The sequence below is a fragment of the Strix aluco genome, chromosome 1 (genome assembly GCF_031877795.1).
Source record: "Strix aluco isolate bStrAlu1 chromosome 1, bStrAlu1.hap1, whole genome shotgun sequence".
Classification (NCBI taxonomy): Eukaryota; Metazoa; Chordata; class Aves; order Strigiformes; family Strigidae; genus Strix; species Strix aluco.
The window spans coordinates 24365928-24389168 of NC_133931.1; the positions used below are offsets into that span (position 1 = coordinate 24365928).

Consider the following 23241-nt stretch of genomic DNA (forward strand, 5'->3'; position numbering starts at 1 on the left):
TGACTTTTATTGCCTGCCATAAAAGAATGATTCATGAATTCCCTCTTTCTTCTCATTGTCCTTTGTGAATTATAAAGAAGTCACTTCTTTGCTGTGGTTCTTAACTGCTGTGTAGTTGCTGAAAATAGTTGGCAAAGGCAAATAGTTTTCCCAGAACATTGGAGCTGAGTAGGACTCTGAAACTAAGCTTTGCTTACCTGTGGAGAGACAGGTCAGTGTTTATTCTCAAACAGGAGGTATACATTTTGACACCACATAAACAGAAGTTACTAGTCTTCTGTTACAGCTGTGTGTTTTCAATAGCTACTGCAGAGCTAGCTGTTAAGAGTAGCTAAAGATAAGATTAAAAGTCATCAGTTCAAAGTTCAGAAGAGATCATTACTTTCAAGGGCAGAAACAGGTTAATTTGTTAGCCACTGCTTTATACCAGAAGGACTTCACTTGTACTGACAATTAATCTTGTATCAAAAGTGAAGTAGGTAAGGCTTACATAATTACAGGGTAATAAAGTGCCATGTTTCCTATCTGAGTTCATATACTAGTTTGGCATGCCTGCCCACTGAAAAGATAAAGCTATTGTAGCATACATCTTTATTAAACAAAATGCCCAGGTCTCCTCTTGTAATTCTTGTATTGGGCAAATAATGAAATGAGTTTTGTAAATGTTTAAGTATTTGAATTAAAGCAAACTATTCAGTACTGAAATAATTGTTCATTAAAATTATAGTAAACAGTTTTTGCATCATTTTGCATGGATTCTGCTTTTCGTCAGCGTATGAGAGGAATTTTAGAATGAGGGTTTGAACAAGTTAAACCAACTTTCAAAGCCAGTCAGACTTCTTAAGAAGTTATGGATAAAATCTCAGGACGTTCCCTCTTCCTTCTGCCTGTGTTTCAAAGACAGGCTGAAGCTTCTGAAGCTCTACTATGTTAACAGTGTGCATAATCTCATTTCAATTTTTTCCCCTTTTCTCAGTACATATTTCTGCCTATACTTGTAGAAAAACAAATGAAGAACTTCTACTCCCTTTCACTTTGGAAAATGTGGTTGAATTGAACCTTGTTTTAGAAGAAAATAGTAGCTTATTACTTCTGTCAATAGACATAGCTCTGAAAAGTGTGTTGCTGTCATGTGTAAATTGTAAGCAATGCATTTGGGATATTACATACAAGAAGTTCAAAATTTCCCATTATTTTACAGTAGTCTCTCAGAATTGTACTGCTTTTTTTTTTTTTCTCCTCTACAATTCCCCCCCTATAATTAGAGGAAAAAATCATAAAGAAAATAGCACAATACATTTATAATCTTAAGTAGGACAAACATTTTTTTATGTAGAATGAATCTTTTTTCGTAGTTGAAAAAGTTGTCTGCATATGGTTCTTAACAGTGTGAAATTTCTGTTATATAGGTAAAGTGTTGCCTTTTAAATGTCAAGTAAATTCTCATTGCTAGTAGACAAGTTACTTGATTATTTTAGGTTTATCATCTTTTTGTGTTGTTTTAGGTCTTTTAGCATATGTTTCTAAATCTTATTAGGAAAAACAAGGTTTAAAACTATGTCTGAAGAATTATGAATGAAGAAGAAAATATCAATCCTACCAAATTTCCTAAGCAATTCTCCTGTAAAACTAAATGCAGTTAAGAGAGGAGAAGGTGAACTTGGCTTTTCACAGCAACTTTATATGTGTCTGTTTAAACAAGCAATGCTGTCATTTCTACTAAGAATTTCTGAAAGAACAAAATCATCTCTCGAGATAGATAAACAGCAATAGATAAAATAAGGAGTGATGTGCTCAGTGGGGTACAGTTTAAATAGAGAAAATCTAATGGGAAGTAGCTACATTAGTAGCACATGGATTTACTTCCTGAATCTCGATCTGAGTGGAAATCCTAGCTTACTTAAAATTTGTCTTCCAGATTCTTAGCCTGATAAGAAAGGTGGATAAAGCAATTTATTTACTTGGCTTCAGTGTTGTGATGATGTGTTTTGTTTAAACTTGCTATTGTTATTTGATTTTTATCTAGGCTATTTTTATGATTCCTACAAATCCCCCTCCAACCTTCCGGAAGCCAGAGCTCTGGTCTGATGAATTCACAGATTTTGTGAAGAAATGCTTAGTGAAAAATCCTGAACAAAGAGCTACAGCAACACAGCTGCTACAGGTCAGTATTTAAGTTACTGAAGAAATGCAAGTTTTATGGCTTTTTTCCTCTAGTGTCAAACCAGAACTGTTGTGAAAATTTCTAAGGGCAAATCTCATTTTAACTAGTATCATGCTTTATTTCTTTTCCACTTTGTGGTCTTTTCTCTGTCAGCTCCTGTATCTCTACCCCCATTTTATTTGTCCTTTGCTGCTTCTAAAAATTAATTGCTCTTTATATAGTTTAGGGCTGGTTCTTGCTATTAAAATTGGATCCTTGCTTTGTGGTTAGAGGCCCTCAATAGATCTCAGGATTTAGGCAAGTGCTAAGTAAAGGAATTGAGCCCAGGTTAACCCTCTGTGTGGACCACCCGTGGAGTATACTCGATCTTTCCTTCTGGTCATGTCAAATTAAGCAGACAGGTTGCTCTGTGTCCTAGAAGGGTCTGATGCAAATGGACAGTATAATGAGTTTGTTGTTGGGCTGAGTTATACTAAGTGGGCTCTTTTAAATTCAAGCCGCAGTTGGTGGTGTGGACCTATGGAGCCAGGGCAGGGTGTGCTTGGCTTTCACCCACTTGCTGACCTGAGCTTCTCATAGCTGCAGAAATTTAACAGTTGCATCTTTTTGGTACTGAGATAGACATAAAGCAGAGAAGTTTCAAAGAACTACAAAAATAAAACAGGAGGGACTGATCTATCAAGAAAGATTTAGTCTTTGTGAAATGGACATAATCTTACAGGAGCCACACATTTTACTGTGTGGGGGAGAGAGAAAATGTGAAGAAAGTTTTCTCTTCTGGCCCTGTATTTGTGTTATCCACTGCCTACAGGGCTGTCATAATAAGCCTACAAGTAACTAAGAAAAAACAAAGAGCAAAGGTAGTGAAGGGAGGTGGGGGGGGAAGATTTCTAGAAAAATTATAATATCCATGATGATTGAAATGGAATCTAAAATTTCCTGTAAGTAAGCTTGCTTTGATAATGAGATAGAAGCGAAAATTTTGCTAGGTCTTCTGCTCCTTTTACTTTTCTGATTCCTACTTCATTAAACTTCTGGATAATTTAGTGTTCTTTTATGCTTTTCACTGCTATTGGTAAATATTATTCTTAATTTTCTTTGTTCATCAGTCTACATAAGAATCTGATATTCTGAAATTTAATCTGTAGGATGCTCGTGCTAGATTTATTTTGTCTCTAACTAGAAATAGGCTCTTTTAAAATTTAAATTCCAGTGAACTCTACTACAAGGAGAACGTAAACATTTTGCAAAGTAGTTTCCAGTAATAGATCATCAAATTCATAAGTCATGTTATGAATATTTTATTTTCCACACTAGAACACTAAAATGTAGACTGCAAGGAAAGTAAAAATTGAAAGTTACAGATTTTTGTATGCTGGTGGAATCAGTACGTGAGAGCTTAAAGATTTGAAGTTTATATGGTTAGCTGAATGCCGGCAGCTGGACAGAAGAGACTTGCATTAATGTGTGCAAGTAAGGAGAAGAAAAAAAAAAAAGCGCTTCAGTGTTCCTCTTTCCATGTGCTTACTGGCCAGAAAACCAAATACCGTGTCAAGCACAAGTATGTGTTGCCTTTTCCCCCAGCTGGAATCTGGAGCATGTGTGATGGAGCTGGAGGTGCTGTGGGTGTGTGTGAGTGGGAATGAAAGTGCTGCTTGTGGGGAAAGATCATGGAGGAAAAAAGAGAGTAATTGAATTAATGTATCAAGGGAGAAGATAGGTAATAGGTGTAGGACACTAGGCTTCATCAATTCTGTTGTTCGTGGAACAATTTTAATATTTAATAATACATTTCTGAGGTGCTTAAAGTTACATTTTTGCCTAATTGTATTTGCATATAATGACACAAAACTCAGAATTTTTGTAAGAGCATGTGTTTACTAGACAGCTGAATGTAAATGGTATCATGCACATGTTGCATTAATGGAAGAAGTAATGTTTTAAATGGCCTTGGATTAAAAATTAATCTTCCTGCTAAAAGTAAAATATTTTTTTGCTTGTTCCACATTTCAACATCACAGATCAAGAAATGTTTTATGACATATAAAGTACAGATCTGTTGAAGTAGGCAGCCATAGTTACTCTGCTTCCAGCCACTAATTTATGCTGTCAGTTTGTTAAGATTAATTAAATTCTGTAACTGAATATCTGAAAAAGTTTGTTTTTCTATGTCAGACAATCACCACTCTATTTATTTGCTACGTACTGCATGTTGCCTTTGGAAAATTATATCCTTAACTGTAAAACAGTTGTTATATGATTACATTTCCCAAGGCTTCCAGTTATAAAAAGTAGCTAAAGTAAAATTTTAATTAGGAAGTAGCTAAAAGATATTGTATGTTGTGTTAGTGTAGATTTTAATTATTGTGTAATGCAAAATACTATTTATCACTGCAATCTGTGGTGTTGAATAATACTCATAATTACATCTGAAGCATAACTATTGTAATGATGTTAAATAATTTAATGATTTTTTTTTCCTAGCATACATTTATTAAGAATGCTAAGCCAGTTTCAATTTTAAGGGATCTGATCACTGAAGCTATGGAGATAAAGGCAAAGCGACACGAGGAACAGCAGAGAGAACTAGAAGAGGAGGAAGAAAATTCGGTGTGTACCTTTTTTCCTATAACTATCTGTACTTGATAGATGAGTTGCTGTTTTTCACCTACTGTCTGCACTTGTGTTCAAATACTTTTTTTTACCAAGTTTCTACCTGGTTTTTAGCCTATGAGGGCTAAGTACTCCACTCTTATTTACGATGAGTAATGCTGCTGTGAGTAATGCCGTATGAGCCAGCTTTCAGCACTATTCCATGAGATGTCCTTTAGCACTCTTCCGCGAGACGTCCTAGTAAAAAGTATTTCTAGGAGATGGGAAAAGAAACCATGTCAACTTCATCTGTTCAGACTAACATTAAAAAAACCCCAAAACTGTTAAAGTTCCACTTTCACGTATGGGCTTCTAGACAAGTGGTTTACTTTTCAGTTCAGATCACATAGTTTTTTTCTAGCTTTTTTTTTTTTTGGTAAAGTCTAATACACAGAATAGTTAGTTAAGAGGCACAGTAAGTAGTGATTACAACATGGTTTGAATCAAGTTGTGCCTATGAAGTGAAAATGGTGACAGCATTTCATTTTCATATGATGTTGTCAGTATATGTTTGAAGAGAGAATCAGGTCATGTGATAAATAGGTTGCATTTAGAATTGTTGGGCAATGCTAGGAATAAGTCAGTGTTCCTGGCATTATTACTCTCCCTACATGATTTATTTTAGGGGAGTCTTGTGCAATGCAGCAGTATGTGCTTCAAAGCAGTGTATTGCCTCACATACAATGAGAACCAAGGTCATTCAGAAATAACACACAGGGAAGATGGAGACTGGAATGTCAGTAGAAATCTTACAGCTTTGAGCAAACAGAAAAGAGCAGTGCAGTAATGCAGTCTGCCCTATCGCAAATTGTAGAATCCTTGTTACATGTTACAGTGTTAGGTGATGATCTATATGTAGAAAAACTTTTCAAGCAGATTCTGTGGAGTATTTTGTATCCCAACAGACAGTATGTTCTTTTGTTTACTGGATGTTTTTCTGTTCTAAGAGTATTGATAACTTGTTGTTTATAAAGACGGTTTACTCTGGATTGTATTTGCTTGGTCAGTAATAAAACAGGCAGGGAAGGTTAGGATTATTTTTTCTACATTAGGAATTAGGATTATTTTTTCTACATGTGGAAATGTGTGACTTGACATGCAGGGTTGATGTCAGTAACTTGATGTACTGAATAGTTGATCTCTGAAGAGACTGATTTATTACTGACATAAAAAGCTAATGTCTTTACTAGCATGCTTTCCTCCCTACTATTACCTTCTGAACTGTAGGCCTCAAACACTTGGGTGTTGTTGATGTCTTTTGCATTAACACAAAATTAGGTATGACATCTATTTACTTAGTCTGAGGATTCAGATGGGGAATAAGATTGCCAGTCATGGACGAAACAGTCCCTGCCAGCTTGGTATGTGGTGTACGCCTTCCCCCTCCCGCAGTTGAGTGGAAGGGTACAATGCAAGTTTGGTTCACCTCAACTGAAGAAGCATTTAGCAACTCCTCATGCCTCTTGCATGGGTCCAAATTTCAGAATGTAACACTGCACTTTTCACCCCCCCCCGACTCCCACCCTCCCAGCACCTCCAGGATTATTCAGTGTTTAGTATAAGGGAACCTCAAATCCAGGAATCCAGGATTGGGGCAGGAATCTGCTATTTGTGTTACTATTGCAGTAGATGGGAGTTTTGACATGTACTTTTGTGGTGTAGTCAGGGAACAGGTTATGAGTTAAAAAGACAGCGAGAGTCTGCTTGTCACTAAAAGATCGGTGCCTCAAATCTGAAAATAACAGAAGTATCTTTGGTTAGCAGGGCTGAGAGAGCAGAATCACAGAATGGTTGAGGTTGGAAGGTCACCTGGTCTGCACCCTCTACTCAAGCAGGGCCACCTTGAACTGGTTGCCTAGGACCATGTCCAGACAGCTTTTGAATATCTCCAAGGAGGGAAACTTCACAACCTCCCTGGGCACCTCATGCCAGTGCTTGGTCGCCCTCACAGTAAAAAAGTGTTTTCTGATGTTCAGAGGGAACCGTGTATGTTTCAGTGTGTGCCTGTTGCCTCTGGGCCTGTCCCTGGGCACCACTGGAAAGGGCCTGGCTCTGTCCTCTTTGCACCTTCCCTTCAGATATTTGTACGCATTGAGAAGATCCCCCTTAAGCTTTCTCTTCTCCAGGCTGAACAGTCCCAGCTCTCTCAACCTCTGATCACAGGAGAGATGCTCCAGACCCTTAATCATCTTTATGGACTCTCTCTGGTATGTCCATGTTTCTCTTGTACTGGGGAGCCCAGAAGTGGACCCAGCACTCCAGGTGTGGCCTCACCAGTGCTGAGCAGAGGGGAAGGATCACCTCCTTCCACTGTTGGCAACACTCCTAATGCAGCCTGGGATACTGTTAGCTACCTTTGCTGCAAGGTTGCATTGCTTTTAAAAACAAGTGCAGTTGTAGATTATGGAAATGGTAAGTCTGTAATTTTTTTACTTATACTAATAGAATTTTAGGGGCTGTAATCATATGTCAGTGCATGAATCATCAACAAACCCAGAACCAGAAGTCAGGCTCCGCTTGAAGAAATGGCTCTTAAATATAAGGCAGAAGGTCAGAGTGGATGAGAGAGAGACACAGGCAGAGGAGATACAAGATTAGTCAACATGGGAAGCTCAGCATTAACATGCCTTGCTCATTTTTTTATCAGGATCATGATGTAGGGGAGTTTTAAAGGACAGTGATGACAGTCTTGCACAGGGCTAGAGGCAGCCCTGCTGGTAGTAGCAGGGGACCTGAGAAAAGAATAAAGGGGTTTGAAAACTTAACAGGTCAGTAATGGAAGAGGCCAATCTGAGACAGAGCTGACTTCTCAGTACAGAATGAAGTGATAGAATAGGAGAAGGCCGTGAAAGGGGGCTTGTGAATGAGACTAGTTGGCTCATAAGAGAAAGGTAGTAGAAAAGTAAAATGAAGAGCAGGACTTCAGTGTAATGAAAGACAGAAGAGAAATTGAAAAATGAACCTTTGTAGTTGTATTACCTCAAGTGGAGGGATCACTAGATGAGACTTTAAAACGACAAATATGCAAGGATGAGAGAGTCTGGATAAAAACTTTAGCAATATGGATATTTTGAAAACAAGAGTGTGTTTGTTAGGTCAAGCCCTTTGTACTGCTGTACTTGTAAAAGACTTCAGAATTATTAAAAAAAATCCATTGAACATCCACATTATGCTCTATAGTGTCCTTGCCGTTAATTATTGATGTTCTTTTACACATAGTTTTATCATCCTTAGTAATTTGGTATGTACTCCTTTTTAGTTTTCTATGCTGATGCTGACTTACAGGCTATAACTGATTAACTGAGACTAATAAATAATACCAAATGATGTTTGCAGGGGATGTTAAGAGAGATGGATCCTGGATATTGAGTGCATAATATATTGCATTTGGACATAACTACACAAGCCCTTGCAGCTGCATTTTTGAGCTAAGTAATTTACTTCCTCAGCAAGATCAGCTGGCTGCCTCTATGGATGTATTTTAATGCAAAGTAAACTTTGTGAATGATGGACTTAAAGTGACAGCGAAGGTTGGCTGAATAGAAAGCACAAAAGAGATTAATGGTATCCCTAACCAGGATAAAACTATCCCTTAATATTTTAGAGCATAAGATAACACGTTTTAAGAGTTCAAGTGGTGTGGTTACTGCATATTGCTGAGCGGTGGTAACTGCTTGAACTACACATTCTAACTCTGCTTAAGAGGTTATTGTAACTGTTTTTCTTTGGGGAAAGAAACACAGAAAGAAAGACACAGCAAAGGTTAATCCTTACAATTTTGTCTGGTTTATTTGCTGGGAGAGAGGTCCCTCAGTAGGCTAGGCTGTAGTCAAATTCATTGTGGGCTAAGGTAAGTCAGTCTGTCTTACATTTACTACAGACCTATGTGTGTGTTTGAAGCAACAGTAATTCAGAGGATGTGTTTGCAACGCTGTGGTAAGGTGGTTGAGAGTTTAACTGTAGTTTTCAGCAAAGGCCAGCTTTGCTCATGGCAGAGAAAATGGATATTTTTTAAAAACAGTTTGCCTCATTCTTGTAGACTTCAGTAGGGGAAAGGAATAGATCTCTGAGCCTGGGGGGAGTTCCAAATATGAAGACCACGTGTAAAGATAAGAAGATGCTAGGCCACTTGTAAGTGGAGCAAGCAAAAGGGAAATACTAGCTAGTGCTGCTGGCAAAGTGGGAAGTGACACTTGTCAGTGTGATAATTTCATATTTTTTATCCTGATCATGGATAGATAAATTTCATTACTCCTGGAGAGGTTTTGTGCCTTCTTTCCCTTTAGCTCCATCAGCTTTACTGAATGAATACTATAAGCCATCATGTATTTACTACTGCAAAAATATCTTGTAATGGACAAGAGGGTGTCCAGGTATTTTTCCTGTAAGGTTTATACTGAATAGTTAAACTTTTGAAAAAGTTTGCTGTTGTAAAAAGATTAAGTAAAAAGGGATTTTTTTGTTCCTATTTTTAAAAAGATTTTTTGTTCCTGTTCTTTTATGGTGTTGCGATGTTCTAATTCCCTCAATTTTCGTATGTTTTTATGATGCTAAAAAATAATCTGTGATAAGGTTTGTAATTAGGGTGAAATTTTTACTTTTATTAAAACTGTTGATGTGATATTGGTAGTAAGTATGATTTTTGCTATCAGTAAATATATGCCTTTGATAATTTTGTATTGCTTGGTAAGCCTTGAGTGAAAAAACGTTTGGAAATACTTAGTTTTAATAGAAGAAGTGAGGGTAGAAGTGAATGGAATGAAATTAATAATACTGATGGTGAGGTGAGGAGGAGGGATTTCCTTATTGACAAATACAGTTTGTCAAAACACCATGTTTGGTAGTGACCTATGAATAGCTTTCGTGTTGTCACAATGCAAAACTAATCTTGTTCCGAACTGGTTTTAATAATTGTTTGGTTGTAATATGGACTTCCCATGTCTTGCAACTGAGTTTCAATGCAGTATATCATTGTCAGAAATTCCAGATACATTTGAGAGATGACACCAGCATCTTGTCCAGTTGTAGTCACTAAAGGTTCTGATCAGTTAAAAGCACAAAACCAGCCCAACTAGGAAACAGCAGGGCAAACTGTTACTTTTTAATCAGTCAGAGAAGTTTTCTATACCATGTTTCCTGAATGCATGTTATTCATGTACTGCATGCTAGAAGACTCCTGACAAACATGTAGGTGTGATTGAGGCCTAAATTAAGTGAAATTCTGGACAGCACAGAATTTAGTTTTTAAAGCATACTAGACAGAGATTGATGAGTGGATCCACAAGTTATTAAAGGAAACCAGGATAAAAACCAGAAGGATAAAGTGAAAGCATTGGAATATTTGTGTTTGTCATTTAAAAAAACCCTAAAGAAACAACAAATCCTCCAAAACCCCCCACTTCAATTTGACATAATGCTTAATTTCAAAATAAGCTCAAAGATGATGTCTTTCATTTAATTTGGAACTTGTTCGGGGAACTGCCAGAAGAACAATAAACCAATTCTTTTTACACTTTTAACTGAGTGTTTATCCTTTCCCTCCTGGAAAGGGAAGACAGATAATAATGAGTGCCAGCTTGCTATACTGTAGTGGATGAAGTCAGCAGTCCAGCATTCAAGTGTAAAGATAAATAACCATTGCACATTCCTCCTTCTTATGTACCAGTTTTCACAGAACCCTGAAGAAATACAGGGATGCTTGTGTGTAGTTTGCATGGCTACACATATGTACAGTTCAAATGATGGTACAAGTTTTGATAAGCCAACATGCAATGATGGCAGCAGTTCTAGAACAAGATAATGACAGTCCCTATGTCACCTTGTGTAGTAGTACAGTAAGTCATGCATCTATTTCTTCATATTTTAATTTCTATAAATGTTTTCAGATTGTATATGGAATTGGGAGTCACTGTTCAGTTGTAAATTAATAGCCACCTAGCACATAAATTTTGGAAAATAACACCTTAAAAGTAGATTTTCCCCAATGTGAAGTCCTCACTGTAGAAGTGCAAGGCAGACTCAAACCTGGAGAAATGCACACCTGAAAACAAGAGCAAATATTGATGTTAGTGTTAAGTAGAGTCTATCAATGTTAAAGGTCTCTCATGGGCAGTGAATTGAGTCCATATACTGTTGAAAAAGAATGGTTTCAGTTAACCTGTCAGGGGCTTGAATTTATTGATCTAAACCCCCAAGAATTTCCTATGTAAAATGTGAACAGTTGTGCTTATTACTCACTGGTATGTATTTTGGGACCCATCAAGAAGAAGGGTGTAAAATGTTCTGACTATGATGTTCCTTTTGTTAGGAAACTACATTTGAATAAGTTTTTAAAGCTTTAATTCCCTTTTAAAGCCATATATGTATTGTAATGGGCACTCAGATTATAAGAGATTTACGTAACTGAAAGTAGAATGGAGAGGAGTGTGTGGTTTTGGAGAATGAATCAGAAGCAAAGATTTCACAGTTAGGTACTTAATTTTCAGGATCAATTCAGGTTGTTTTTCTTCAAGTGAGGAAGAATCACATCCCTAAAATTGATTCTTATTTTTCATTTTTACCACTGTCTGTGAACATTTTATAGTATGGGAAGTTGTCGATTATAATGTAAATATTTTTTGCTGTTCAAAGCATGATATTATATAGCTAAAAATAAATGGCTTGGTTGAATACAGTCTTCATGACAGTATCCTTCCAGAGATATAATATCATTACAAATAGTGCGCTTTGAATTGATTTTATGCCTGTTATAAGAGCTGCTCGTGTGATGAGAATGTCTTCTGACAAACTGACATGTTTTGATAGGTACTGAGGTAATTGTACACATTTTTTTAATTAAGCAAAAATTGCGAGTGGTGTATTCTACAGAAGGTTAATCCCAATATCAAAGTTTAAATGTTAGTTTAGGCACTACTAAACATGACCAATCTCTTCTCTCATGCATTTTTTGAAGTGTGATGTGAATTGGATGCTGAGGCTGGGCAGCTGTATTATGGGAATGTAAAGTAACTCGTTGCCTGGCAGCTCGCAGGAAACATGTCTAAATATTTATTTCTGTGGATCTTTAAGGGAATGAGCTAACAAGCAGCTCTTCCTGTATGTTTTCTTTTACATTTTAATGTCTCTATTATGTGAGGAATGCTTAATCATTTTAGAATATTCAGGCAAGGAATTACTATTTCAGTACTCCATTTTTGTTTTTCTTAGACACTTAGTGGTTGACAACTATCAACAATTTAGCCAACCGTCAGTATGTCTATATGTAGGCTTATTTATTAATTCATACAAAAATTTCTTAGGTTAATCATATATTAATTATGAGAAGTTGGCATCTGTCTTTTGAGACCTTAAGAAATAATTGCTATAATTATTCCTTTATATTTTTGCAATATTTATATAGTTATTTTAAAGGAACTAGTGAATCATTTGAGTTATTCCATATTTTAAATCTGATACACCAGGTGATATTTTTCTGGAGGTTTTTGTATTTACTTCCATGCATCTTTCATGTGTTTGTACATGATATATATCTATGTGCATGATATATATCTATGTATCTGTCTCTATATCTATATATTTAACTTTGCATGACAGTGTTAAAACTTTCTGTTTTCATAACATTTTTTTTAAGCCAAAGAACACTTGACATGTGCTAATTAAACTTGATTGCAGTCCTTTAAGTGTCTTGAAGCTAGAAATATGTAAAGATGACTTGGTCAAATGAAATATAGCTACCCAAGGGACATAAATAGCTTTTAAAAAGCATATTGTTAAAATCCACGGCAATTTATTTGAATGTGTGCTGAAAGTTAAGTCTTTATCTGTTTTTCTGATGGGTCTAAGCTTAAATGAGTGCTCAGTATTAAGCATATACTTGGGTTGTAGTTGGGCTTTGTACATGTTAGGAACTTTTACAAAATCCTTGTTCTTGATCAAACTATATTATGTGTTTATGTAGCTACTACAGTGCTTTTACAAAAAGATAGCTGTGACTACAGCCACGTTTTTCAAAGGTGATGATGAGGTGTTAATAGTAAATGAAATTATTTTACAGGATACTAAATTTTGCCAGCATGTAAATCTTCCTTTAATGTATTGCAGCCTAGTCAGCTGTCTCTGGTGCCCTCTAGTGTTCTTTTTACATGGACAAACCATAGTTAAAGCGTTTTTAAAGGCAAGCTGCCATATTTGCTTGTCATACTCAGTTTTTTCTTTACAAGTCTTCATTCCTTTTTTTTCCTATGAATGTTAGAAATCCAACAAAAGAAATCCGTTAATCTTTATCACCTCGGGTCACTTGCTTCTATCATGATGTATACTTAGGTATGATGTGCAAGGCCATCTTTTCTGAGAAAACTTCTCATGTGAGGATGAGATCTTTTATGTTACAAGCATATTGTGAAGTCTTGTGTGTTGCTTCTGCTGAAATCTTTTTGAATTTGCTGTCCTGATAATCAAGACTCTATGATTGTGATGTCATGCTTTAAGGGTTGGTTTTGTTATTCTAATTTATTTTGGTAAATAAAGAGATCCAAAGATTTAGTCCCATAGGGTTACAGGGTATTGGCAATGTTTTATTTCTATTTGCTTTATGTTCTGGCGTTGTTCAGAGTTCCTGTAGTTTATTGTCATTTTTGTAGCATTTCAAGAGATATTAGAGTTCTCATTTGTGTGTTCTTTCTGTTGCTGTATAGTGGTGTATCAGAAACCCCTTTCAAAGAAAAGTTTCATGCTCATTACTTGTGCACAAGAGAACAACAGACAGTTTAATTCCAGAGTTAGCTGTTTTTATTACTTGATTCTTGGATCTGTTTTCATAAACACTATGAGAACATGACACTTAAGCTTTAATACCTTATATTTTTTTCCTGGTTAGAATTGAGATTGTGTTTGTTTTTATTTAATCAGTGAGTTTACCTTTTTTAACAACAGAGATCAGAAGTTCTACATCAATATTTACAAACTGTAAAGCATGAATCAGAATTTGTACGAAGGTATCACTTTCATCTCTCATGTAAATGTGCACTTATATAACTTGGATCCACTGCATATTTGTATAAATTTACTTTTTCAGAGCCACTATAGCCTATTGCCATATTAGCTAAATCTCATATTTGTGAGAAATACTGGAATGATAGTTCTGGAAGCAATCTGTCTTAACCCACTAAATTAATTATTCTAGGGCATGCCCAGGCCCTGAAAAAGTTTTATATTGCTTTCTTTCATTACATCATTCCTGATCTGGGGAAAACACTATTGATCAAAATTGTCATGTACTTCCCTTTTTGAGACAAGTATTCTGTTAGTACTGAGGTGGGTTTTTGTGATCCTTAGTCTTGTAGGTACTAGAAGATAACTGTTCTCTTTGCTGAAGACAATAGTAAGATAAAGGCTTTTGACACTCTTAGACTGGAAAATGAATACTATTCTTTGGAACAAATCCAGATACTTGATTTGACCAAAGAAATAAAATATTTTTTAATGAAGCAGAAGTTACAAAAATCATCACATAGGACTCCATTTCATTCTTGTTCATATCGTTAGCAATCACTTTCTTTCCCTAACTTATAAATAAAACTTTTAAGCTTCAGGAATAGGTTTGTTTCATTTCTGTTTTCAGTTTTAGTAAGTTTAGGACCATATGCACTGCAAGTGGATATTAAAATTAGTCCAGAAAATCTGCAAATCAAATGTAACTGTGCCTTAAACTCAGAGATTTACCTGCCTGTATGTTAGAGATGCCACATTTGTAGTGCTTAATAAGAGAAATAGCAGTATGTTGTGAGTCAGTTTTGCAGTATATTGCAGTACTGAAAGAAGCACTTAGAAATAATAACTTAATTGTTCTGGCACTTTTAAAATGCAATGCAAAAAGACACTTTTGGACTTCACTTTGACTTCCCTTGTTAGAAAGGGAAAAATAAAAAAGTAGGAAACACTGGGGTTAGCAGGAACACTGTCTGGGGGGTACGGGAGGGAGTAAAGAAAATTAAAGTTGCCACCAGGAGGAGCAGTACCAAAATATTCTCATTTATTTACTGGCACAGTCCTCTAGTGCTGTAGCTGTAAACTATCTGTATCTTTGGGATTATTTTTTCGGTGGGGTACTAAATACAGTGTTTTAGAGTGCAAATAAAAAACCCAGAAAGGATGCAAATGAAGAACTTTAACATTTTTACAAATTATAATCTGGAAAATAATGATTCTTTTGACATTTGTAATTTTAATCCCAGATTTAGGTCTGTATCCTGATTTCGGTATGTTATGCTGTTAGCCAGACTCTCTGAATCAAAATTAGATCTATTTTTGTGTCTCTTAGTTGAGATATAATAGAATAATTTTTGGGAGCTGCTGTATTGGTATTGCTACTAACTGTATCACTCGGGCAATGTAGCTGGCTCGTGCACATATATCTATACTAGAGGCAAGTTGTCTGCTGTGTCAGGGAATAACAGGAAAGGAAAGGAACAAGTTCAGTGAGAAAGTGTCAGACCTTATAGGGTTTTGAGACTTACGTTTATTTTTTCTGGTCTCATCCTGTGTCAGTGTCATTCCCCGCCCCCCCCTCCCTTACAAGTCTCTCATATTTAAAAATTTAAAATACATAAAACAATACAAAGATTAAAAGGGGAAATGTGAGTGAAATCTTGTTTTAATGTTACACGTAGCAAAGTGCATGATATTTCTAATGGGCAAATTAAAAATAAAAATGTTATACAATAGTCTTTCAAGATGTGTAGCTAGAATATTTTGCTAATCAGGGATAAAGTTCATTTATAAATGAACTCAAGTTCTGACACAGCAGAGGAAGTGCATGCATACATGGTTATAAAATTGGTGAAAGTAGCATTTGTACTTTAAATACATGACATAGAGTGACTTCACAGTGATGGGTATTATTTCTTATATAATCAACAAGCAGAATGTTCTAGATTTTTTTTTTCCTCCCCTTGGATTTTGCTCATACAGAAAATGTGTATAGTCCTTCACATTATTCCTGAAATTCTGTGGTATTATGCATATAATCTAAATCAAACTTTGGAAAGCTGTGTGATTTCCCATTAAGGTTCTCAAATATTGTTATTCCATATGAATTTTGTAATTCATTAACTGGATTGTCATTAGTTCTCTGTTTACATTCCTGGCCCATTATTGTCACCAATCTAAAATGCTACTGCATATCTTCATGATATTAGCTTCCCCACCCACTTAGTGGTTAAGCATGTACTCTGTAGATACTTTTCTCCATAGTATCAACAAGTTACTTTGTTCATTCTTGTGACAGAAGTTTTTAAAGAGAACTAGATACTTGAAGTAAGCCAGGTTGATTTTCTGTTTGTGGTGGACTTCCAAATTATTTTGGAGGATTGTTTAATAGCTAAATTGAACTGAAGTCTGTCATCTTGAGTGCTGTAATGTGAGGTGCTGGGCATGATACTTAGTTAAGGGTGATCAGCACAAATCCTTGGTGACAGTCCATTGCAAAACAACCAAATTGCTTTCTATAAATTGTGGTACTGATTTTGGAACCTAGAAAGGTATAGTGGATCATGAAAATCACCGAGATATTCAAAACTTGATGCTGATGTGAAGTGGGTGTGTGGGCCGCGTTTGTGTTACATCCACATCTGCTCTGCTATACATCTGTGAGAAAGAAGAAAGCTTTTATTCTTCCTTTATATGAAACATTTTTTATTTTGTAATGTTTTTTAAAGTTTTAAACCTGGAAGTCTAGCAGTACAACTAGGTCACATGAAGATATGAAACTAATGTAGAGGCACCTAAATCATGCTGCTTAACTCTGTTTTTTTAAAACGATCTGCTGCATTCTGACAAATGTTTCTCCATAGGATGAAGATGAGCTGGACTCTCACACCATGGTGAAGACCAGTTCAGAGAGCGCTGGTACCATGAGGGCCACAAGCACAATGAGTGAAGGCGCTCAGACAATGATTGAACACAACAGTACTATGTTAGAATCAGACTTGGGGACCATGGTAATAAATAGTGATGACGATGAAGAGGAAGATGGGACCATGAAAAGTATGTTGTTAATTTACTTTCCTTTTCTTTTAATAATGTAATATGTTTTCTCATACTGCATGAGAATGTTGCATCATCAGTGGCTTTTAAGTGTCAAGTTCTGTGGTTAAAACAGGGGGAGAGGGGTATTTGTGTCTGTAAGCGCTCTTTATAGTTTGTGGAGAAAACCGGGAGATTCAAAGGAGAAGCCTGGTTTTGGTGTTCTGCTAAGTCCCTCTGGACAACTCTAAAATTAGCATTCTGTGAATTCTCCCTTCTACTGCTTGTCTCTTGCTTTTTGTCTTCTTTCCCACATACATTTGGACCAGTTTCTTGGGAGATAAACCGAAGTGATGTGACTATGTGAGAAGCTGCCACTTCAGTGACAGTGGTTCTGGGAACTCATCATGACTTTCCATAGGGTCAACAATCAGTACATATCTTGCTGCAAAATTGTTTTGTAATTCCTGATTGATTAGCAAAATTTTATTTTACAAGTGAGTTGTTATTATTTGAATGTTTGTTGGAATGTAGTTCAATAATGCTTGATTTAAGGCAATGATCAAAAGATTATTGAAGCCTACGTAAAAAGTCTAAATTGACTTTAGCAGCATGTGGGAGAGTATGTAGCAAAGAAAAAAATTGCAAATGTTTTGAAGTATAAAATTACAAGTTACACTGAAATATGGATAAATACATATTTGTTAAATAGTTGACTTATACTTACATACTGATGTGCTCATTATTTGGCTGAAGACTACTGCAGAATGAGGCCCACTGAATTTAATAGAATTATTTGCTTGAATGGGCAGCATTGATAGATGGATCTAACTTAAGCTGTAGGTGCCTGACTTCATGAGGCACAATGTAGTGTTTACTCGAGGCAATTGTTTGGGGCCAGTGGGGAGGGAGGTAATATATGAAACTAATGTCTCAAGAGTGGAAATCAGTGCCAAATAAATAACTTGGTAGAACACTTTATAGCAAACAAAGTTGCATTTGTGTTTGCACATATATGCCTGATATAATTTGTGCAAGATTAGCTGGAAGTGCAAAGCAGGAATATGTTTTCTTTCTGGTTTAATGTACAGCAAATTGGAAGGAAGGAGGGGTTTTGTTGATTTTTTTTTGGTTGGTTGTTTTTTTTTGTGGTTTGTTTTGTTGGTTTGTTTGGGGGTTTTTTTTAGTGTTCTCGGCAATGAGATGGCTAACATACCTGTTGATTAGTGATTAGTCTAAGTAGGATGATTCACCTTATGAAAACACTCAGTATGTGCTTCAGTTTGTTTTCATGCTGAAACAGAGTATTTGCTTATTAAACTGTGAGGCTAATGGAGGGTTGGTACAAGCAATCTCAAAATCATCAATTTCAACAAGTTAAGGAAAAGATGAGTGATGAAAAAAAGAGGGAAAGATATTACAATAAAAATTGAAGTAAAGGATAGTAAAGTAATTCTTAGGGTGGAAGTATTATGTAGTGTTTAGTGCAGTTTCTGTGAAGCCTGTCAAATCACTTCAGGCTTAATAAGCAAGTTCTATGTAAGTAGAATACCAAATCGCACAACGCTATCCATATAGTTTCTATATATGCTGAGAGGAAATTCCTGTTAGTGTGCCGAACAGATCAAAAAAGTGTTATTAGGTTTGCACTGCAATCTCTTATCTGTGTCCTATTTCCTATGTTGCTGGAGACATTGTTTTTAAAATGTACTGTTATTTCCAATTTTTAATTGATTCCAGTAACAATCTGTAGTTAGAAATGGAATTACCTTTCTACACCTTGGCATTTAGTATAATTCTTAAACACATTCTTCCTTCTTGCAAAATAAAAATATATAATCTTTGGGACAGCAGGTTTCCTTCCCCTCCCTGCCCCCATAGGTGACTGTCTTGAGACCTGTAACTCCAGTGAAGGAAAGCCAGCAAACTGAAGGTAGCCTGATGGCAAGTGACAGTTTCATCATTCCAATGGCAGGCAACAGGTTCGGTTCCAGCACTTACTTGCTGTACTTTATTATATTTTGCATTAGACACCCACTGATTAAAAACTAGAAATCATTCAAGGATGGGACCTCCATATCTCTCAGCTGAAAACAAATATAAATCATGTCCACTGTAGCTGGTCCTCCTCTGGTTCTGTGATTCATGTGCTATTGGCTGAAACAGGAGCAATAGCAATTGTCCTAAATAAATGTCACCAGGAAGGGATGTACAAATCCTTGCTCTCCCTGAGAGGCAGACACAGATTTTTGTGCTTATTTGTGCTTGTCAGAGACACAAGATTTTGGAGATTGGTTGCTTTTTCCAACATACCTTTATAAGCAAGGTGGGCGCTTTCTAGATGTTTGTGTGATTTGATGATAATCAGAACAGGTAGCTTAAAAGTACTCTTTGATACTTCTGAATAATAGAACATTGCAAGCAAGAAGCTTGGAGAAATAAACGTAGTAAACTAGGGAAGAGGGATTTAATTTCCTTCCTAGAGACACAAAATATTTATGACAAACTTTTTTTTTAATTGCTCTTGTGTTTAGTTTCATGTTTTGTTTCCTTCTGCCTTTTGTTTCCCTGCTCAAGGACAAAATAAGAAACAATAATAAGTTTTTATTTATAAGTGCCCATGCTTAGAGGCCTCTGGGAGCTATGACAGAAAATAACTAAAACCATACTTTTTTCACAAATAGGGAATTGTGCCCAGATAAAATTGGGATTTGGAACAAAAAGAGGCCTGTCATCCTACCCCAACATACAATATACAGCCTAGCAATAAACAACATTTATGCCTTCTTACTTAGTTTGCCTGTGCATGCTCTGAGCAGAGACTATGCGGTATGTACCTGGAAGGAGGAAAAAAAATGCAGAATACAGAGAGGTGGGACGACAGAGCTTAACTTTAGGAAGTTTAACGTGGAGTGGAAGAAAGAGTGGATTGATGGAAGGTAGTACTACTTTTGTTCAGGTGCCTGGATTGTACTTATCTTCATGTAGAAACTTTTTCGTATCTCAATTCAGAGACCAATGTTCAGACCAGCTTCCCTGCATTTCCTTTGTGGCTTTTTGGCAAGGCTTAGTGTTAGGGCTTTCTGATGCACTAAGAGTACTTCTGATTGTTCTCCTTCCTCCTTTTCATTAACACTCCCCCCACTTCTTTTTTTTTCCCTGTTAAATTTATATTTGCCGTCTGCTTTGGACTGGCAAACAAGTTGCCTCTTCTTGCCATCTGGACTTATTCTGGGATTCTAACTGTTGCTTCAGACTTCAGTGAAGCTTCTAGATAGCTCATGGCTGGTAATGAATATTAAAAGAACAGTGAACTTAATGAGGTGGCATTTGACAGATAGAATGTAGAAAATTGGTCAGGTTTTTTTGTTTTTACTTTTTGCCCTATAAGACATGAAATGTTTTAGGTTTAGTCAGTATAATTCGTGAACACATTCTTCCTTCTTATCAAAAAATCTTTGGGACAGCAGGCTACCTTCCCCTCCCTCCTCCCCCATAGGTGACTGCCTTGAGACCTGTGTCACCAGTGAAGGAAAGCCAGCAAACTGGAGGTAGCCTGATGGCAAGTGGTGGTTTCATCATTCAGCTGGCAAGCAACAGGTTTGGTTCCAGCATTTACTTGCTGAACTTTCTTGTGTTATTGTGTAATGGGATCCTTGATTATAGCAGGACATACACCATGCTGCAGAACATACATTTCAAAAGGACAATTAAGGAGTTAGGTTTATTTGTTTATTATTTTTTAGTGATTTCAGTGTAAGAGATTGTACCATACTATAAGTCAGTCCCCTCTGTGATAGGAGGTGGATGCTTGGGTAGCTCTGGAGTGACGCTTCATAACTCTTAGAAAGCCTAAGTCTCACAGCTGTTTTTTCAACTGAAAAGCAGAAGCTATTGATATGTGTTTTATACCAACCTATGACCCAGGTCTCACATGAATTCAGTAAGGAAGCTTAATTATGGGCTGGTTTCAGCAGTGCTGTAGCCTGCGTGTCGATACTTCATGGATGTAGTCTTGTTCAAGCATGTGTACTGTGCCCACGTTAAGACAATTTGCTTGATGCCATGTGCAGGTGTACTAGTGCTTTACTCCTTTATGTATAGAAAGAGATGACAGGTGTTTCCAAGCCTGTTCCAGTCCTCAAGCCCTCTCATGAGATTAGTAATAAAGTTGTTTATTTATGTCACTAGTAGTAGAATCTTTTACAAATGGGAATTTTTTTCAGAGAAAAACATCATGTTGCCAATTCTGCTTCAAGAGCTGTTACAAAGTGCTAGCTTAACATGGATTTTCTTTCTCTTGCTGAAAGCAGAAATAAAGTATAAATCAGCTGGAATGGACTAATGGGTTTATAATAGTAGTGTAATTGAATATTTTTTCTTTTTCTCCAGAAGGTGGAAAAATAGAACAAAACCCAGTTTTTCAAGTCTTATTCTCAGGAAGCAAAGCAATGTTTTGTGCTGGAAGCCTTTCCCCATTAAAAATCCTTTAAACTTGAGTTTATAGTCCTTCAAAAAGTCTGTGAAGGCTTCATCTGGTTGAAAAATATGTGGATTTTCCATTTAAACAGCAGTTGCAATTATTTCTGATAAATAGGTATATTATAAAACAAACAAACAAAAGGCTGAATGAGGCCTGAATTTGAATGAAAACTCGGGTGTATAAGTCACTGTGATGTGAAAACTGCAAACTTGGTAACAACTTTGTTACACAGCTGTCTGTAGTCCCACATATTTTAGATAAAACCTTTGGTAGACTCCCAGCTGCTCTGGCCTAAGGAACTGGTGATCTAGTTTCTGCTGATGCTTCCTTGCAACTCAGAAGCTAAGTACAGTGACCTCTAATTCTCTGAGGTGATTGTCTAATAGGCATGTATTAGCAGCAGAACTTGCCCACTTGTAAAATTCAGTCACAATTTCTACTTAAAATATGGCTGAAGGAGGTGGCTGTGACAGCTTTCTACATGGTAGTTCACTGTTAAGTGTGCCTGGCAGAGACTGAGGTCAGAATTCTAGGCTCTTCTCAACCTTATTGCATTCAAAGCTCCTGTCTTTCATTTCCCGGAAGAATTACTGCCACTGTGTTGCAGGCCACCTTGTGTGGTGAGAAAGTAGTGGTAGGAATGTATGAAATATAAAGCCCTATGTAGTGCATGTTGTTGTATAAGCTATTGTACCCTTTGTAGTAGAGGTGATAGTCCAAAGAAGGCTAAAAGCTGATTCCAATGCAGCTTCTCACTCGAGTACTGACAAAGCATTATATTTTGAGGAAATAAAGATACTGACAGGATCTTCACAGAAGCACTGCAGACAGGAGAGCCTGATCCCCTGACTTTACCAAAGAGGCAGCAGCTGGAAATGTTCATCAATCAAGTGGCAGATGGAGATCCCCAGGATGGGGAAAGCTGTGGAGCAAAAGTTTGTGGCTTTTGGCAAAAGAAGGAAAGCTTGCATCTGTAGATTTGCAGCTGAGGAAGAGGTCCAGTGCCCTGGTAGTAATGGAGCGAGAGAAAGGAAATTGTTAAAAAAGCCCTCAAACCCCCCAAAATAAACAAACAAAACACCACCACAGGGCCAGCCCCACAACACTGAAAGACTGCCAGGGCTTGTCCAGTGCTTAGACTATTGTCTCCTTCTACACATCCACGTGGATGCGTGCCAATGATACTGCCAGAGGAGACCTTCAGAGAGACCTCAAGAGTAACTCCAGGGTTATGAGGATGTTCTTGATCACAATGGTGAAGGGAAAGCCTTTGAGGAATGAATAGGTCAACACTTGGTTGTGCCTCTAGTATTGTTGACAAAGGTTTGACTTTTATGACCATGGGGCCCTCTTTGAGGATCAGAGACTGCTGTGGAGAGATGGGTTCCACATGACAAAGTAAGGCAAGAGTTTTTGTCAACAAGCAGGCTGTGAGTTAGCCAGACCAGCATGGGAGAATGTGTATGTGGCTCAGCCCAACACAGAGTATAAAAACTTAACAACTAACAGCAGAACTTTTTAATGGATTTAAAATCAATTTAATATTAATATAATACTTTTCTGTTGGAAATACATTACTACAAAAGCATTTTTCTTTATAGACGACATCAATTGAATTTGATCAAAACATGCATTACAATGGAATGTGCATCTCTTCTTATTTTTAAATGTGTGCTTAGAATTATTTATTTTAGTTACAATACAGTTTTGAAGCAGTGTGATAGAGTTGGGGTTGTGTTATCATTGCCTCATTCATTTTATCCGGCATACTTTTTGGAAGAAATTCTCTTAGCTAACTATTTGGGGACATCCCCATTGGCTATATCTCTATCAGGGGTATGTCTGAGGTAGAATGTATGTTTTCAGTGTCCATGGTGGTCTCTGTGTTCCATGATTTGCCAGCAATTTCTGCTGTTTTTAT

The 23241-nt window shown here is 36.7% G+C and overlaps 1 protein-coding gene across 9 annotated transcripts in view; it reads left to right on the forward strand.

The window, feature by feature from the left end:
- The window catches only part of STK3 (serine/threonine kinase 3), a 170734-nt gene that overhangs the window by 62647 nt on the left and 84846 nt on the right, over positions 1–23241 (forward strand). For 7 of the 9 annotated variants that reach the window (XR_012621986.1, XM_074815135.1, XM_074815127.1 and 4 more), the window contains exons 7-9: positions 2027–2164; positions 4649–4774; positions 16666–16858. Coding sequence is in view for 8 of the 9 variants with exons in the window: in XM_074815135.1 (XP_074671236.1) it covers positions 2027–2164; positions 4649–4774; positions 16666–16858 (457 nt within the window). In the remaining variant the exon portion in view is untranslated. Of the gene's footprint in view, positions 1–2026; positions 2165–4648; positions 4775–16665; positions 16859–18718; positions 18811–20336; positions 20438–23241 lie in introns of those variants that run through there. The other 2 variants (XM_074815176.1, XM_074815186.1) reach the window with 2 other exon arrangements.